This window comes from Coffea eugenioides, chromosome 2 (genome assembly GCF_003713205.1).
Source record: "Coffea eugenioides isolate CCC68of chromosome 2, Ceug_1.0, whole genome shotgun sequence".
Taxonomy (NCBI): Eukaryota; Viridiplantae; Streptophyta; class Magnoliopsida; order Gentianales; family Rubiaceae; genus Coffea; species Coffea eugenioides.
The window spans coordinates 23736618-23755760 of NC_040036.1; the positions used below are offsets into that span (position 1 = coordinate 23736618).

General features: G+C 34.5%; 1 protein-coding gene across 3 annotated transcripts; it reads left to right on the forward strand.

The window, feature by feature from the left end:
* The first annotated feature begins 836 nt into the window (after nt 1-836).
* On the forward strand, nt 837-6963 carry LOC113758348 (uncharacterized protein At1g10890). Of its 3 annotated transcripts, XM_027301263.1 has the most exons (5): nt 837-978; nt 1159-1361; nt 2646-2858; nt 6121-6340; nt 6522-6963. In XM_027301263.1, the coding sequence occupies exons 2-5, from the start codon at nt 1225-1227 to the stop codon at nt 6786-6788; spliced, it is 837 nt and encodes a 278-aa protein (XP_027157064.1). In that variant the 5' UTR covers nt 837-978; nt 1159-1224; the 3' UTR covers nt 6789-6963. The 3 variants fall into 3 exon arrangements, with proteins under 3 accessions (XP_027157064.1, XP_027157066.1, XP_027157065.1); XM_027301265.1 differs by lacking the exon at nt 837-978 and having other exon boundaries at nt 1270-2525; XM_027301264.1 differs by lacking the exon at nt 837-978 and having other exon boundaries at nt 1271-1361; nt 1468-2858.
* Nucleotides 6964-19143: the final 12180 nt, after the last annotated feature.

Genomic DNA, 19143 nt, shown 5'->3' on the forward strand with positions numbered 1-19143 from the left:
AGTTGTTGGAAAGATTAATCCATATAATTATAGCTATACCCTTTTTAAAGTGGAAGATTTTGAGCCAAAAATTTCTTACTTATAATCATTTCTTTCTTACCATCCAACCCAAACCCTTCCCCATTATATCTATAGCTTAAGTGCCAATGTGACCATTTTTCTTAATAAATCAAACTATTTTTTTTGTAGAAAAATAAAATTACATCATGTAACTACAATAAAAAATCAATATTAATAGATTACAACTCGATAAAAACTAATATGAAAGGAAGTTTAACTCAAAACTCGTAAGTCCTGAGCCAGAGCCTCTACCTCTTAATAATTTAACTTCAGTTAATTCACCACCAAATTAAAGTCTTATCGATAGTATTAGTTCACCTGCTTATAAGCATGCTTATTTGAACTGCGCATATAATGGGAAAAAATGATTTGATTTTCCTTTTAATCTTACCAGAGGCACTAGCGATTGTATTGAAGTAAAATCTTAGGCCTTTATTAGATCCTTAAAAAAAAAGGATTAATCTTTCCTACATTAACAGTGTATACGTTATTAGTATTGGATTAATGACAACTATATAAAATTTGAATTTAAAATTTAACTTTTGCACGCATATCATGAATTCAACGATGATAGTGTATACACTGCAAGTGTATAAAAGATTTACAAAAAAAAAAAAAAATCATTTGTCCTCTTTGTTTAAGTTTCACTGGACACCCGGGGTTAGGACGATTGGTCGAACCAATCGAGTGAAAAACCGGTCTTTCGTCTGTATGCTCCGTACTTCTTCGGTATAAATGTTTTTATCAGCCTCCCTTTGTTTACTCCTGCCCTCCTCTCAAACCAAATTCTCATACAACTAAAATATCAATCTCCGGTATAATTTTCGTTATTATCGTCATATTCTATTCCGACCTCAAAAGCTTTTCGCAGGAAATACGACAAATTACTTATCTGCAATTCGTCTCTCAATTTCTAGGGTTTGTATACTTATGTTATACTCTCACAGATCCATTAAATTACTAATTTTCCAACTTAAACTTGTCACAATTACTAACTCGTCCGTTTCCCCTAAAGAAAATATCCAGATCAATAACTATACTAGATGTGACCATAATTTAAATTTGTTGTTTAACATTTTTTTGGGTGTTTTTGGATAGGTGATAGTTGCGTTATGGCAGGTAATTGATTAATTAATTAATCAATTATTGAGGTTGAAGGAGGAGATGGGGAGAGAGAGGGATTTATCGAGGTCACCTTCGTATCGGCGGAGGTATTCGCCGTCGCCGTCGCCCGTGGGGCATAGGTATAGCCGGAGGAGTGGTCGGAGGGATAGAAGCCGATCACCTTACTCTCACAGCAGGTGATACCCGATTGCTCGGACTCTCTGTGTGTGTGTGTCTGTGCATTTATTACTCACAGATGTTTAAGACTCACCTTTTTTTATGTCTCTGTTGAATCAATTACAGTTTATTCAGGCTTGTGATGTTCGTGTCTTGATCCGTTAAAGTATTGATTGCTTGTCTGCGCCTTTTTCGTGTCGAAGATATATTTTGCAGCTTCAGAATTAGGACTTTTTGGTGTACTGTGGTATAAAAATTTTGTCAAATTGGAGATATTGGGTTGATTATCTTGTCATTATATTTAAACAAAACCCAAATCAAATTGCAGTTGAAGTGGATATTTCCCCTCCTTGTGAATATGTAACTTTCAATTACATAGTTCTCTTCATTACACTCATATAAAGGCTCGAATGGAGAATGTTTAGGTTGATTTGTCGCAATGATGCAAGTTGCAACCATTACTTCCTGAAAGCTTCATTTTTGAAGGACTGCAAAGATATTTGGGTAGTGTAGATTTGATCTGTATTCTCCACACTTGCTGAACATGAGATTGTGAGAGCAAGGGACCATTTTTTTGAAGGATCATTCTTTTCGATTTGTTAAACTTCTGTTATGTCTGAGAAGCACATTGGTGGATGAACCACTAGTCTTCTGTAGTAATTCATGTTATATTCCTTCAGCAAATGGTCATATATCTGCAACAACTCACCAGCAGACTCTTATATTACGTCAAGATCTGTGATTTCTGCTATTGCTTCGTGCTGTGATGCTGCATATGAGAATTGTCAACCATCTGTCCGCAATTTGATACTCTATGTGCTTGTAGTTGATGGCTGTCATACTTCTTCAACTCTTGCTCTTTCATCTTGAGTATATAAGTTGCTCGATTAGTGTGAAAGGTAGTTATTGGACTACACCTGTTGTACACTCTCCTTTCTTTCTCTTTTAGAGATTAAAAGATCTGACTTGGGGGAGTTTGGGAAAAGTCTATTAAAACATGAGTCACACACTACTTGTCTTCTTGGCGTGAAAATTTAAATTTAAAAAAGAAACCATGGCTTCCCTTTGATATGGGAAGTTAGCAGGTGATGGGTGGCGATGGGTGTCCTTCTGTTGCTTGTTTGTGACATTAGCAGTATCTTATGGTAAAAGATGGAGCAGTCAGTTTAATATCAATTAATGAGGTAACTGTACATGTTTAATTTCTATTCCATACTATGGCGAGTTTGTATGATGCAATATTGTATAATAAGTGGCACTTAATATCTTAGTTTGATGTTCAAGTATTCTATTTTGTTACACAGAAGAAGACAAAGTCGTTCGATGTCCTCTCGACAACGGAAAAGTCATTCCCCTACCCCAAGACGACGTAAAAGTCCCTCTCCAACACCAAGGCGACACAAAAGACAAAGAACTAGAAGTATCTCACTCAGTGCATCTCCCGGTGTTAGTGTTGGTATAAAGGAGCAGAAAGATATTAGTGAAAAATTAAGAAAAGAGGAAGAAGAAAAGAAAAGGTATAACTGTTCTTTATATCCATTCATGTTTTTTTTTTTTCATTTTTTCCCAGTCTGTACATGGGAGCATTTAGTTATTTCTAATGGGGGTTTGTTGTTAAAAAAGCATTTTATTGAATCATTTCTTCATCCATAAGTTGTGAATATATGTTTCTGCATGCTGTAAGTTCTTTGGAAGTTTAGCCTTTCTTCTTGTAGTTTTGAATATGTGTCTTGTTAAGATGACTCTGTCATGGAGTTAGATCCTCATTAAGTGTGTATGTACTTCTTGTATCCTGTGATGACTGCATGTTGTTCAAATGTGTGAAACTGTCTCACCTTTCCTTAATTTTCGTGGCTCTGTGTCTAATATTCGAGCATACAATTGGTAAGGTGTAAACTCTTTGATTCAAGACTTATATTAATGGTTTCCCTGAAGGGAAAAGAATAAGATGGGGGAATCAATGGATATCCTAAGTGTCTAACGATACTCATTAATCATCAAACCACCATCTCAGAATGGTGTTTGAGCGTGTTGTTAGGTGGGAACACACACACACACATGTATTTTCTTTTTTGACTTTGCTTCTTTTGCTTCATTTTGATTGAAAGATTTGGTCATGTGGATGCTGAAGTTGCATGAAATTATATGCCATCCAAAACAAAGGGGAATACCTGTACTTTACTCTTTAAAGTATGTTGTGACTCGGTTACGAGTTAACTTCAGATGTTGCTTGGTTCAAATAATGGGATGGAAATCAAATAATGTGAGGAGATGTATTCAGTTTAGGCAAAATAACACAAGATGTTTACACATACTGCAATGGATAAGAGTATAGGTCTTTTTTACATGACCGGTGACACCCTGAATTTCTGCCAGCTTCTTGGTACACCTACCCTTGAACTCTTTCCAAGCTTGAATTTTTTTTAAAAAAATATATTGGACCTTTTGGTCTGTATATATTCGAACTTACTGTTGTACCGGAACCTCCACAAGATATGTCAATAACCTCCATGGCCCATAATCCACACAAATCCCCTCAAACCACAAGCACAAGTCAGATCTTCATGAATTTTTTTTTCTTTATCAGTCAATTCAGGGTGAGGGGCAGGAGAGCTGAGGAGACTGGGAGCTGCATGGTCTTATCTGTTATTTTCCTTTTCCTATTCTAAATATACCCAGGAACCAAGTGAGAGTATGGATTGAAAACCACCAAACTTTCGGAAATGGCTAACTTCATAGATGGTAGGTTTGATTTCATTGAGTGGGCGTTTACTCAATACAAATTTTTGAATCACTTCATGTCGATTCCTTAACTCTGTGCAAACCAAGAAATAGAAACCCAATAGAGAACAAACAATACCATTTCACCAAGTGTCAATTATCAAATTTAAGGTTCAGGTTCAGTTCTTGCAGCTAATTTGTGACACAGTACATACGACTGCAGCAAACTGGCAAAATGACATTTTTCTCTTTTCTTATTTTTGTTCACATTCCAAATATTCGATGCCAAGCAGTAGTCTCTCATTTGTCTTGATCATTAATTGTATTTAGAAAGTCAGCTAACATTTGTCTTGAGATATTTCTCCAATTACTCAAGATACACAAATTTTATTACAGTCCATACCAACTTGGCAAGCCTAGTAGTTGGTCTTTGACCAATGAATTAGCACTGACTGGACAAATAAAGAACCCCCAATCTTATTTGGATTGTATTTAATGTGGAATTAGGGGGGCTCCACAATCTTATTTAGTGCATTTTCATTGGTCAAAGATCAGCTACTAGGCTCACCAAGGAGTTGGTCTGGACTGTGATAAAATTTCTCCAACATACACTGTTGGTGCTGTCTGCTACTACTTGTCTAAGAGGAAGAAACGTGACTGCTTTACCTTTCGCTTCTGCTATCTAGCTCAAGCAGATTCATCCTGAATACTTCTGTGGTTAGTGGTCATTTTTCAGATGATTAAATTATAAATTGCAGCAGCCATGCATATATAACTATCAAATGTTAAATGATATTAATTACTTTCATGATTAGAACATCTTTCTGCTGGAAAGGGCTTCTTTTCCCTTCTATTCAAGCATCTGGCCTGCACATTTATTAGTTTGATCTCAATACCTTTGATTGATTTTTGCTTTCTCTTCTTGCATAATTTGTTCCTTGCATCTAAGTTTAGCAACTGTTGCTGTGCTATTAGGCCTGCTACTTCCCCGTTTCCTCTTGGTGTGTGACATTTGATGACTTGTATATTTGAGCTTTAGTTGAACAGAGGTTGTAATTGCTAGTGTTTTCATTTTGTGGAGCTTTAGTTGTATATTTATTCTTGTTCATACGTACCTGTATTCGTTGTCTTAATTTGTCGTGCATCCTACAGGGTTGCTCGATCTTCTCTAATTTATCTGATTTCTGAGCATTTGACATCTGCTGACTAGCCATATTCTGATCTATGCTCATTTTCCTGTGTTAAAATTATCAAGGTTTTACTCTTTTGAATGTTGTGACAATAGTAGAAAATGGATAGCGGATGGGGATTTATTTGATTATCATGAGCAGAACGTGGACAGAAACCTAGTTTTACTTTATTGTGGCTTAGTTGGGGGCTTTCTGGATTTTGTCCTGGAATCTGTTCTTTTCAGACAAGATTGGTTCCCTCCTTTCTCACTTCAATTGTTTGTGTCTGTGCTTGTGCACGTGTGGAGCTAAAAACTAATAGGCTGCCAGGTCTTTTGTCTTTGCCTTAGTGTGCTCAAGTGTATGTCCAAGATCATCATTATATATTCTAACAACTTTTGAGTTTGCTTTTTAATATGAGGGCTGAGATATTATGGTGATTTTGAAATTGCCACAGTTTACTTGACATTCTTCTTCACAGGGTAATTTGAAGGAAGTTTCTGCTGTAATTGTTTATTTTGATGCAAATTGGCTGCCTGCTTTATCTACTGTTCGCCAGTTTTGAAACTCATTGTTTGGATCAGGAATCAGTTAGAGGTATGCTTTTAAAGCATAAGCATATATATTTAGTGCCTTTCTCGACAAGGAGGTTAGTCTGTCATTCATTTTAGTTGTAAACTAAGGAGAAAGAAAAGGTGGTGATTTTCTAAATTAATGTTGTTTGATATTTCTGCTGTTAACCAGAAAATTAAAAGTAACTGGAAAGGAAGCTTGTAGTTCTTTGCAGATAAGGCCCTTTCTATTTATTATGATTAATAAAGGAAAATTTTATGTCTTGCTCCGGCACACAGGCATCTCCCCACTTAACTTCACTTTTGTTTTCTTACAGGCGTCAACAGGAGGCAGAACTGAAGCTAGTAGAAGAAGAAACTGCAAAGAGGGTAGAAGAAGCAATTCAAAAGCAAGTGAAAGAAAGTTTGGACTCTGAGGAGATTAGGGTTGAAATTCAGAGGCGACGGGAGGAAGGTCGGAAGAAACTAGTTGAGGAAGTTGCTGTTCAACTTGAAAAGGAGAAGGAAGCAGCTCTTATTGCAGCTAGACAAAAAGAGGTAAGAAACTTCTAGATTCCTTCCATCTCCAGGGGTTTTTTTACCATCTTAAAGAGTATGTTGACGATGTTGCGTCAATGCCTTTCTATCTCCATGGTTTCTGTCTACAAGGTTATATGTATATGAACTTGCTGCTGTTTGATCTAGTTTAGAGTCTAAATTTACGTACATATGTGTGTAGGAACAAGGCCGCAAAGAGAAAGAAGAGCTGGAAAGAATGCTGGAAGAGAACAGAAGAAAGGTGGAAGAAGCGCAGAGGAGGGGAGCTTTAGAGCAGGAGCGAAGAGAAGAGGAAAGGTATCGCAAACTGGAAGAGCTTCAAAGACAGAAAGAAGAGGCCATGCGAAGGAAAAAACAGCAAGAGGAGGAAGAACGAGCGAAGCAGATTAAAGTGCTTGGCAAGAACAATTCGAGGCCAAAGCTGTCCTTTGCCTTGGGTTTGAAATGATACGGAGTTGTCGTCTTCTTTAGGTTGGAAGGTCTTGTAGAAATTTTGTTATTCGATTTTCTTGACAACTTTTTGTATTTAGCAGCTACAAGTGGAAGCTTGCATTGTAATAGGAAATCTCATGATGGTACAGGGTTTGTTGTCTTATTAATCTGTTCATTTAGTTTGTTGTCAATGCGGCTCTCTTTTCATTCATCATTAATAATGTGTGCTTCATACTGTGCCAGGCCATATAAAGTTAAATTTCTGCAAAACATCCCAATAAGATTTTCCCCCTTTTCCAGCTTGGAAGTTGGGAAGAAAACAGAAAAGAGAAATGAAAAAGAAGGGAGTATTTTTTAATCCATTTTGTTTTTGAACTTTTCTGTTTTTCGGGTAATTCATGGAAAATGTCATCAATCAATGAAACGTGTCATGTACCTCTCTGCAAGAGCATGAAGAAGGTTAATTGCTACTTTCCGACTGTTTATTGCAAACGTCCAAGGGAAAATCTGACTCAGCCAGTAGTGACTCCACCTCAATTATTACGTAGTACTACTTTGGAGGGCCTGGGTAACGAAAAGCTGCATATATACAGGAAGGTGAGTTCAAAAAAGGCCCAGCATCGTTTGTTACCCACGGCCACGGGACAAGTGAAACTTTTGACCATTTTTTTGGGTGAGTAGACAAAGAAACCTCCGCGTTTGCAATCAAAGGTTTTTCTCCACCATGAATTTTCGGGCTCGCAGTTCACCTCCTTTCCACCTATAAATAAATATTATGCCAGCAACTTACACTAATGAATCCACAGGCCCTCGTTCACGTTGTAGGAGCTTCACTTAAATGGAATGTACGTTCACTTAGTTGCAGACCTGAGGGCAGAGGTTAAGGCCTTTCATCCTCCAATGTGCACTATGCCTCTCTATTTTTATTCTTTCTGTATTATTTATCATTGTCATTTTTTAAAATCTTTACTCCTGAATCTATTCTAGGTTGGGGGCTCCTGCCATTTAGATTTAAAAAGTGAAAATGAGCGTAAAATGTATTTGGTTCCAAATGGTTTGATTGGCTTCTATAAAGAAGACCGCTCCCACTCATTCTTTCTCGTGGACAAGAGACGATCCAATCTCCACAGAGTTCATGGACGAAACTAATCATGTTCTGTAAAAGCCGGGCTTGGGCTGGTTCACGGATAAGGGCTCGTTTTGCCAGCCTCACATATGATTAAATGAGAAAAGCAATGTCGAATGTACGGTTTTGTGTGGTCATTGAGTGTGTCGCATGGTCCACGGATGATTTTATATATAATGAGTTTGTTTGGATTGCCATTTTTTGTCCCCAAAAAAAAATTGTTTGTTACATCATAAACGAGTTTTCTAAGTCATTTTTTAAAATATTTCTTCAATCATCTGTCCACATTTCTAACTAACATACATTATAATGTTAAGGGTATAAATTAACGAAACTACTTGACTTGAACTTGCGAGTAGTTCTATCAAAAGTTTGACTCAAACTCGACATTGATCGAGTTTGAGTTGTGTTTGAATTACTTGATAGGGCAATCGAATTGAGTTCGAGTAGAAAATCTCAAATTTTGAGTACATGTCGAGTCTTATCGAGTAGTACGATTATAATATAATTTTTAATTATTTATTGTAAAATTAAAGAAGTGAAATTAAAGAAGATACCTAAAAAAAAAGCTTGATTTGAGGCTAATATCTACCTAAGTAATTTTGCTAAAAGGAGCAGTATCAAAACAACAAAAAGATTTGAGTTGACTATAAAAGGTATGCACTGAATGAGCCATGGGGAGTTGCAGCCTCAAAGATTTTATTTTTGCTGATTTTTTAGTGTGGAAGGATATTCGTACCTTTTGCTATATTTGATGCGTGTGTAGCTCTTCAAATCAATGAAATTATTTTTTGTTATTTATAAAAACAAAGGTCAAAATATGTCATCATAACACTCAACCATTTATGTTTTTATCCCCAAAAAAAAAAAAAGAGAACTCATACATAGACTATATTTTTATCTTTTTCGTCTAAAAGGAAACCAAACTCTGCACTTAGTCGGTGGTCAATTATGATTTTGCTGCTTCCATATCAACGAAAACACAGGAAGAACCCCACCCAACCCCCCAAAAAAAAAAACTTGTGAGGGAGTTTTTGATTTTGAGATACTGGTTGAACCAAAACTTGTGAGTCTAGAGTGTGGTTCAATTCATGAAGCTGAACAAAGAACTACCCATGTCACAGTTGAAGGTGTTATAATATGTTTTTGCTTCTTATAAAAATTATCTGCCATGTCGCCATCTACCAAGTAGGAGCCTAAATGGCAACATGTCTGCAGTATTATTCCATTTAAGATCAATGTCAAATTTCAGTTCCTCTAATTAAGGTTGAGATCTGTAATTAATTTAATTCCACAAAATCAAGTTTTGGTAAACTGAACTTTCGTTATTCATTAGATCAAATGCTTAAGGTTGGACACTCAAGACTGAAAATTGAGGGTGATTGCACTTAGGTACTCCTCAATTTATTGTATCGAAAGATTGCTTTGCCACCCCAAAAAAGAACAGCGTCTGTATGTGTTTGGATTGCGCTACGTTTTTTCGTGAACATATTTTTCAATCACTTTTTTACCTCACATATAAGTGAGGTAAAATTGACAACCAGATTCAAACCCTATTATGCCAAACAAGACATCAAATCCCCAACCAACAGTCCAGCAACTGTTGGTCAAATAGGAATGGAAAGGGCGGGTGGGAATAATTAAGTAAATCCTATCTATGAAGACAAAATCTATACATTAACCAGTTGCTGTGTCACATAAGAAATATCGAATACCTTAACAGGAAACAGAATTCAGAATTATGCACTGCATGCAAATTATATCTCAAGAGGATTAGTGCCCTACAAATATAAATACATACACGAGCAATTTACAAAAATGGTGATCGACATTTGTTTCTCGTCTTGATATAAGGGAGGTTACAATTTTAACCGTCTAAATTTTCCTTCTGAATTTCCCCACTTCTGCTGAAAGAAAGAAAGAAAGAAAGAAATTGAATAAGGATGGATGGAGGGATCAATATTTTGAAATGCAGTGAGCTGTCACGGTCATGTCTGACTGTGTACTGGCTTATCATTAACACATAATTGCTTCCGCAGGGGGGTGGGGTGCGGTGGCGTAGGTGGGAGAGGGACCCACAGCAGTAGCAGCAGGCTCAGACGGCAGATGATGTCACGTTGTCAACGTTGTTCCGGTCCACTCCGTCTAAAAACACTGGGACCCATAGATCTCTGAAAAGAAGCTGGGTTGTTCATGTGGGTCCGATCCGAATTCAATTCGTCTACGTGGCAATCCATCCCTAGGCGCAAGGGAAGTTGGTTATTTTGACTGCCTTTTACCGCTGCAAGATTTCGTGGTTTTAAAGCTAAACCCAGGACCTTCGTATTTACACGCTTTCTCTATGTTAACGTCAACAGCGGCTTGGAGGAATGTTTCACATGCGATGCGGCGCGTCAATAAATTGACACAGGAGTACCCTGCTACCTTGTTTCGCGGGCTGTCCTGCTCGGGTTCCCGGACCCTCCGTTTACGCTGACAACTCAACCAATTGGATAATGGTTCATAACTCCATGTTTCCATTTTCAAAGGAAAAAAAAAGGGACAATTTCACAAACCTCCCCTGAGGTTTCTGACACTTGCACTGAGACCCCTCCAGGTTTTACAAATTTCACCTAGCTCCCTTTCTTTTCAAATTTGGTAACAATTCAGTCCAATTAGGATTACAATATTACTATCATGATAGAGATGATATTTATATTCCATGAATATCCTCTTCCTCCCTATATTAGTACAAGATTGCTTGTTAATAAAAAGGTAGAGATGATTATGGGTATTTTATTCTGAATCATTTAATTTATGTTAAATACATAAATATTTGCAAATAAAATTCAAAAGCCGTTACATAAATATTTTTACGAAAGGAAAACTAGCATGTTTTGTATTTAATATAAATGAAATATTTGAAAGTAAAAAAAAATGTCCATAACATACCAGTTTTTTACTAGTTTTTTCCATTATATGAATAAAGTGCTAGCTATTTATGAGTATTTTACTTTGAATCATTTAATTTATATTAAATACATAAATATTTATAAGTGAAATTCAAAAAGTGTTACACTAATATTATTACGAAAGGGAAACTAGTAGGTTTTGTATTTAATATAAATTAAATACGTGAAAATAAAAAAATAAATTACCCACTTTTTACCAGCTCTTTATGGGTTTCTTCTATTATATGAATAAAATACTAGCTATTTATAGGCATTTTACTTTGAATCATACTCCCTCCGTCCCACTTTGATAGTCATGTTTTCCTTTTTCGTCTGTCCCAAATTGTAGTCCACTTTCCAATTGAAGAATGTAGTTGTATTTTAATTTTCCTAAAATGCCTTTATTCAATGTAAGTTGTTGTTACTATAAACCTACCCCATTTAATGAGAGTTGATTCTTTTTTTACCATCAATTCAAGTTCTTATAAAGTTTTACTCTATTTAATGTGAGGGTATTTTAGAAAAATAGCAATTTAAATTTACTTTTTCAACAAAGTTAACTACTTTTTCTTAAATTGTATGAAAAAAGAAACAGGACTATCAAAGTGTAACGGAGGGAGTATAATTTATGTTAAATATATAAATATTTGTAAGTAAAATTTAAAAAGTAATATACTAATATTTTTATGAAAGGAAAACTAGTAGGTTTTGTATTTAACATAAATTAAATATGTAAAAGTAAAAAAAAAAAAAAGAAATTGCCCATAACATATCAGCTCTTTATGGGTTTCCTCTATTATACGAACAAAGTAATAACTATTTATGAGCAAAAAGAAATATCCCATAAAGTACCAACTCTTTATGGCCTTTGTCTATTATATGAACCAAGTACCAGATTTTTATGGGCATTTTATTATGAATCATTTAATTTATGTTAAATACATAAATATTTGCAAATAAAATTCAAAAGCCGTTACACAAATATTTTTACGAAAGGAAAACTAGTATGTTTTGTATTTAATATAAATAAAGTATTTGAAAGTAAAAAAAAATGTCCATAACATACCAGTTCTTTACGAGTTTCTTCCATTATATGAATAAAGTACTAGCTATTTATGAGTATTTTACTTTGAATCATTTAATTTATATTAAATACATAAATGTTTATAAGTGAAATTCAAAAAGTGTTACACTAATATTATTACGAAAGGGAAACTAGTAGGTTTTGTATTTAACATAAATTAAATACGTGAAAGTAAAAAAAGTAATTACCCACTTTTTACCAGCTCTTTACGGGTTTCTTCTATTATATGAATAAAATACTAGCTATTTATAGGCATTTTACTCTGAATCATATAATTTATGTTTAATATATAAATGTTTGTAAGTAAAAATTTAAAAAGTGATATACTAATATTTTTACGAAAGGAAAACTAGTAGGTTTTGTATTTAACATAAATTAAATACGTAAAAGTAAAAAAAAAAAAAAAAAGAAATTGCCCATAACATATCAGCTCTTTATGGGTTTCCTCTATTATACGAACAAAGTAATAACTATTTATGAGCAAAAAGAAATATCCCATAAAGTACCAACTCTTTATGGCCTTTGTCTATTATATGAACCAAGTACTAGATTTTTATGGGCATTTTATTATGAATAATTTAGTTTATGTTAAATACATAAATATTTGCAAATAAAATTCAAAAGCCATTTACACAAATATTTTTACGAAAGGAAAACTAGTATGTTTTGTATTTAATATAAATGAAGTATTTGAAAAAAAAAATTGTCCATAACATACCAGTTCTTTACGAGTTTCTTCCATTATTTGAATAAAGTACTAGCTATTTATGAGTATTTTACTTTGAATCATTTAATTTATATTAAATACATAAATGTTTATAAGTGAAATTCAAAAAGTGTTACACTAATATTATTACGAAAGGAAAACTAGTAGATTTTTTTTAACAAGCAATCTTGTACTAATATAGGGTGGAAGAGGGTATTCATGGAATATAATTGTCATCTCTATCATGATAGTAATATTTTAATCCTAATTGGACTGAATTGTTACCAAATTTGAAAAGCAAGGGAGCTAGGTGAAATTTTTAAAACCTAGAGGGGCCTCAGTGCAAGTGTCAGAAACCTCATGGGAGGTTTGTGAAATTTTCCCAAAAAAAAGCACGCATATTTCATATGTTTAAAAGTTTATCTTTTCTTCTTTTTTTTAGTTAGGTTGTGGTTTATTTTGCATCTTATTCTTCTAAATAATAGTCATGTTTGAATTATGATTTTTTGCAGAAAATTTTTTACGTTTTTCATGAATATATTTTTTAATCACATTTTTACCTCAAATTAATCAAATCGTTATAGTATTTTTTTTCTACCAAAAACTCCTAAAAATAACAATTCAAACGGGATATTTTAGTTTCACGGTCCATCTTTTTTAGTTTCACGGCCATTTTTGTACAAAGTGCCACCCAAAATTACCCTTCTCATGTCTAAATGCAATTTGGAATTAAGAAGGATAATTTTGATTTTTTAACATAAGCTTGCTATGGAAATAAAATATGGACCATGACATATCATTTGCCATAATTTTGTCATTTTAATAACATATTTGACATTAAAATGTGAGTTGTGGTGGCAATATGTTTTCCTGTGATATGTACTTGGAGAATGGCTAGTCTTCAAATTTCTTGTACTCCCAAATAGATTAATTAACAAAACCAGGCATTGTTGAGTACCAACTACAACTTTGTAAAGAAACAATGTGAATTTGCAAGAGATACATGGTAGTAGTGCAAATTACAATAATGTCCCTCTCGGTCGCTTGCGTAGTGTTCTTACACTGATAGTATATACACTTTTATTATTAAATGCATAACACATAATTTGAATTTGAATTTGAACCAACTTTTACACATGTGTCGTGCATCCAATATATATACTGTCAATAATAGTGCATCCAATCATAATAATGTATACACTATTAATATATATAAAATTTACTATTTTGACTTTGCAAGAGATACATGGTAGTAGTACAATAATGTCCCTCTTGGTCCCTTGCGTGGCGTTCTTACTTCTCGAGAGTGAAGATGGCTCTGCAAAAGGAAAAGATTATTATGCTTCTCAAACATGGCAGATCGACCCCTTTAACTCTTAGCTCGTATTTGCAATCGACGTCCTTGTATACTCACTCTACTTCCCAAAACCCAAATCTACAAGCAACTAACGTTATGGATCCTGTAACTTTGCCGATAATTTAGCCTGTTCAAAAACGTTTAATGTGAAAGCTACTGCTTTTCTTTCTCATTTCTTTTTTTTTTTTGGGAAAAGTGAAACCTCCTTAAGATATATATAGTGCTAGATTGCTGTCTAAACTTCTTAGACAATTAGAAGAACCTTTCTTATAGTGGATGAACATCAATTTGGCAAATAATACGGCCAAGTCTGTCAAGTAATAATAACTAGGATAAACAGTCAAGTAATTAAGGTACCTTTTGTTCTCTAATCGGTTGTGCTTTTAGGTAAACCATTTTTAGGATTGATAGCATCTATACCATCTATACGTAGTTTATATTTCTCCATTGTTCTTTAAAGGGTTGTGATTTCTAGAGTTTAAAAGGACAAAGAAATTATGATTTAACAACATTATGTCCTCTTAAATTATCAGACACATTAGTAGAGATCCTTGGATTGTAGTTTTCTACAGAAAAATTTTCTATTTTCCATGAATAAATTTCTTAATTAACTTTTTTACTTCACATACTCAAATCGCTATAACGTATTTTTCCATAATAATTTCTAAAAATAGCAATCTGAACGGGGTCAAACTAGCCTTGTAACTTAATCTAACTAACAACCATTGATTTGAATTCCTTTCATCCTATGGTATTTAGATTTTAGAAAACAATAACATCCCACGCTACTTTTTTACTATATGAATGTATAGATTCATATTTAGAACACTCATTAGAATACTTAAATGTTATCTAATTTACTACACTTTTCCAAATTAACATTACTTTTCTAAAAAAAAATTAACATTCAATATCTCTTTTACAAAATGGTCATCACTATCCAAACCGTTAGAATGAATTTTTCTAACGAGAGCTCTTGATTATATATAAATTATACCTAACTTAAATATTCAATGTACCCATATATTTAAATACATTTTAAAGTTAGTTTCAATTTCACCAAAAGTTTAACAATGGAGACCTTTCTTAAGGATTGCCCGTTAACCATACCCAAGAATAACATCCCAAACTCTTGCACTTCGTAGTGCACAAAGAAATTAAGATAGAATCTTTCAAACATTGCATCGACATAAATAAGGATGGTGGAAAAGAATCTCGCTTAAAAAATGAGTGGGGCCAGCATAAAATGACCCTATTCACCCAGCCTCTTGCCTAGATCTATTTCCCATCTTCCCTATAAAAAGCAGCAATATGGAGTAGGGTTTTCGAAACATACAACTTCTATCTCTATATGCTCTCTACATAGAGCTAGCATAGTGGCAATTGGGGTTCTTGTCCTTGCTCCTTAATTTGTGCCCGCGGCCACCCTATCTATGGTGATCGGTATTCTGATCTCTTCCTTACTTCCTGAGAGGACAAGAAGATATACAGTAAGCATCAAGCGTTTGAGAGGAGTGTTGGCTGGTCCGATGCAATCACTATAGCTATGTGTGAGCATCTGCGGTTCGTCATGTTGACACGCAGAAACACACACTAATAGCATGTATGGAGGCCTCGGACCAGGCTTCATTCCCCTCAAACCTTCTGCAAGTTAAATCCCATCTATCCCTTCAGCCCCTGTGAAACCATGCACAAGTTTTGGTCTTTTCAGTTTTAATATGTTTTTTTGGACCATGGGGTTTCTAGGTTTTGGTTCCTATAAACTCCGCCATCATCAGATCAGAGAGACAAACCAGGCAATTAGCCTTCTTTAACTCGTTGTGTGTCACACATGAACACGCTCATGCACACCATATGATATAATCACAGATCCAACGCTAGTCAAGTGATAGCAGAGAAATCCTTTTATCTTTTATATTTTTCTTAGAATTTCCGACTCCAAGAAAACAAAGTCGTACACAAGCGGTGTGCAAGTAGCAGCATGGCCGTAATTTGCACTGTTTTCCTGATCTTTCTTCTTTGACTAGTAGAGCAACTGTTTGAACTAATAAATACAGAGTAGATTCCGGGCCTGAATTTCAGTGCTTTGGCTGGTTGGTCATAGGCTTCTTTTCTAGGGTTTCTGAATGAGGAGACATCCCTACTCCCTAACCTTCCCCCCCCCCCCCCCCCCCTGCAGCCCTCTTTTTTGTTTTTGTTTTTTATTTAATTTGCGTGGTTGCCAAACAAGTCATTTGCATTCATTTATTCATCGTACGTGTTGGTCATTTCTGTCTATAATCCATCATGTAAACTTTTCCCGCTTGTTCTTTTCGAGCAAAAATCTTCTGATTTTGGTGAACGTACGTCCACATGTAGAGCCATTTTAGTGTAAAAAAAGATTTTAAAAACCCATGAATATTTTCTTTTTTCTTGGGTTGGTACGTACATCCATCGTTGTTAGATCTTACTATTGCAGACTTAACGTAATGTAAATTCTCACTATCATCATGACTTTAAAACATGAAAGATGGTACGTAGCATGACTTATACCGATCGATTCCTCATTACGCATATACGTACCACATGTTATAATAAGAGATGTTTCAAATATTTTATGGCAATGAGGAAATTATTAATTATTTAAAAAAAAAAAAATCATGTAAAAGTGACTTTTATGCAGGGAGGGGAGGAGCGTGGAAATTTGATTGATAGAATGATGGGATTCGGATTTGGGGCGCAGCAGTAGTTTTAGCATCTCATTAAAAGCGTTCAAAAGAGAGAAGGTGAAGAAGAAGCAGAGTGGAGACAAAGCCTTAATTGCGAAGCCATTTATTAGTGCAGTTATGTCACTTAGATACATACATATATCAGAAATTAATGGGGCCAATGTGCCGCATGAATGAGGAGATAAATGGATCTCACTCAGCGTAGAAATTAAAATACAAACTTCACTGATGAATTTAATGAAAAGTTCCCAATTTCCAAAGCATTAGATGTTGTGTCACCATTGTGGTCGATCGCCATTTCCACAACTTAAATATTCCATCAAGCTGACTTTTTCTACGGTTTGGACTCAAATCTTAATCTACTACTCCCACTTTGATAATCCTGTTTTCCTTTTTTGTCTGTCCCAAATTATAGTCCACTTTTCAATTAAAGAATGTAGTTGTATTCTAATTTTTCTAAAATGCCCTTATTCAATGTAAGTTGTTGTTACTATAAATCTACCCCATTTAATGAGAGATGATTCTTTTTTTACCATCAATTCAAGTTCCCATAAAGTTGTACTCTATTTAATGTGAGGGTATTTTAGGAAAATAGCAATCTAAATTTACTTTTCTAACAAAGTTAACTATTTTTTCTTAAACCGTGTGAAAAAAGAAACAGGACTATCAAAGTGGGACGGAGGGAGTATTATTTTGTTTGGTTGTTATTTGTACTATATATAATGATTGTGGACTAAGACAGATTTCCAAATGCATGCAAACAATAAAAATACCCTTAAAAAAGGAAAGCAGTTGCATGCAGTATGCATATATTTGCAAAGCATTAATCCTATCTATTTATTTACCGAAATCACATCAAAACAGCTTCTTTTGCCCAAAATGAATGAACAAAGGAAAAAAGAATTCTGGCCTTTGTTTTGGGAGTTTGTAGACAAAGAGTAAAAAGGAGCCCGTTTAAATTATGAGAAAAGAAGAGATCAAAAACAAAAACTGGTTTTGTTACGGTGCATATTGCTATTTCATCTGATTTTAAATGATTCATAATATTGCTATTTCTTTGAGGATTCATTCTTTAATATGCTTCATGTACGTAGAAAGCATGTTTTTATACTAACATATGGGCATCTGACTCTTGTATTAACTTTTCCTGTTAATTAACCTCTTCTTCCCTATGGCATGCAAAACTAGTACGTGTAGGAATTTTTTTTTTTTTAAAAAAAAAAAGAAAGAAAGAAAGAAAGAAGAGGAGCTAGTATAATATTGTGACAATGGGCTTTATTCCCTAATTCCCATCATTATTAATGGCGACCATGAAAAGAGAAATGATTTCTCCTTAGCCCTTTAACACATCCTATGCACATGCAGAGGAGGTCACTGAGCATTGAGAGGAATGTTGGCTGGTCCAACGCAATTACTATCTATAGCTACTGATGATATCGATGGTGTTAATATAATTAAATACAATGAGCATGAGGAGGAGGGGTTGGGGTTGGGGTTGGGGTTGGAGCAGGGTGGTGCACCACCTTTGGATTTTTTTCGTTACAGATGAGATTTAAACCCTTAACTACAGCTCAAAAACGGACTTAAATCGCACTTGATGGCCACCGAGCCAAGCACAGTAGTTTTCAGAGAACATTCAATGTCCAAATTATGGAAGCAAGCAATCTTCCCTCTTTCATAACCCACCTCACACTCATTACATTTATCTGAGTCTTTTTTTTTTTTTGGGGGGGAGAGAGGGGGTGTTGTTCTTTTCATTTGGACTTCGTCTGTATGAGATGGTCGAGGAGAACTCACATTATCAACAAGCGGCAATTTAATTGGAAAAAAAAAAAGAAGAAGAAATCTTATCAACGTGCGGCATATTTGCTTCTTTATAATGCCAACGAGTACCAATAACTTGCATGAGGGGAGGGCCTAGCAAACTTTGAATTAGTTGTCAGGAATTTCCTTTTTTCATTTTAACAAAAAATCAATATGTATTTCCGCAAAAAAAAAAAAAAAGAAATTTGAGGCACGGCTCAACAAATTTAAAAATGTCTTTAAATGCGACTTAATGTTGAACCGTTTTCATGGTCCAAATTTAAATGACACTCAATGATTACGTTCACAACAAAATGATTACGGTTGAATGAGTCCAAATTTAAAAATGATTACGGTTCAACATCCCTACTCCCAAAACCAACAAATTAAAAAGGAACGATTAAAATTTGGAGTCTATAATTCCAGTTCTGATTCTGTTTTTTTTTTTTTTTTTTTGGAATTTGAAAATTTTGAACCAAACGCTAGTTAATTAGATGACGACAACTGCAATCTGATTGAAATAGTTTTTTCATGTTTCCAAACTTTGCACTGTGTATTATTTACCTGTAGAAATGCTTCTCCGTACTTAAAATGGAGAAACAAATACCCAACTTTTCAATACTGCCCCGCTATTTTTTAGTGTTAAAAGTTTCATTT

Excerpts from the sequence above, each read along its gene's own strand:
- LOC113758348 (XM_027301263.1), top strand. The coding sequence starts at position 1,225 with ATGGGGAGAGAGAGGGATTTATCGAGGTCACCTTCGTATCGGCGGAGG. Across the intron at positions 2,859-6,120 it reads GAGGAAGAAGAAAAGAAAAG|GCGTCAACAGGAGGCAGAAC; the intron begins GTATAACTGTTC and ends GTTTTCTTACAG. Across the intron at positions 6,341-6,521 it reads TTGCAGCTAGACAAAAAGAG|GAACAAGGCCGCAAAGAGAA; the intron begins GTAAGAAACTTC and ends ATATGTGTGTAG.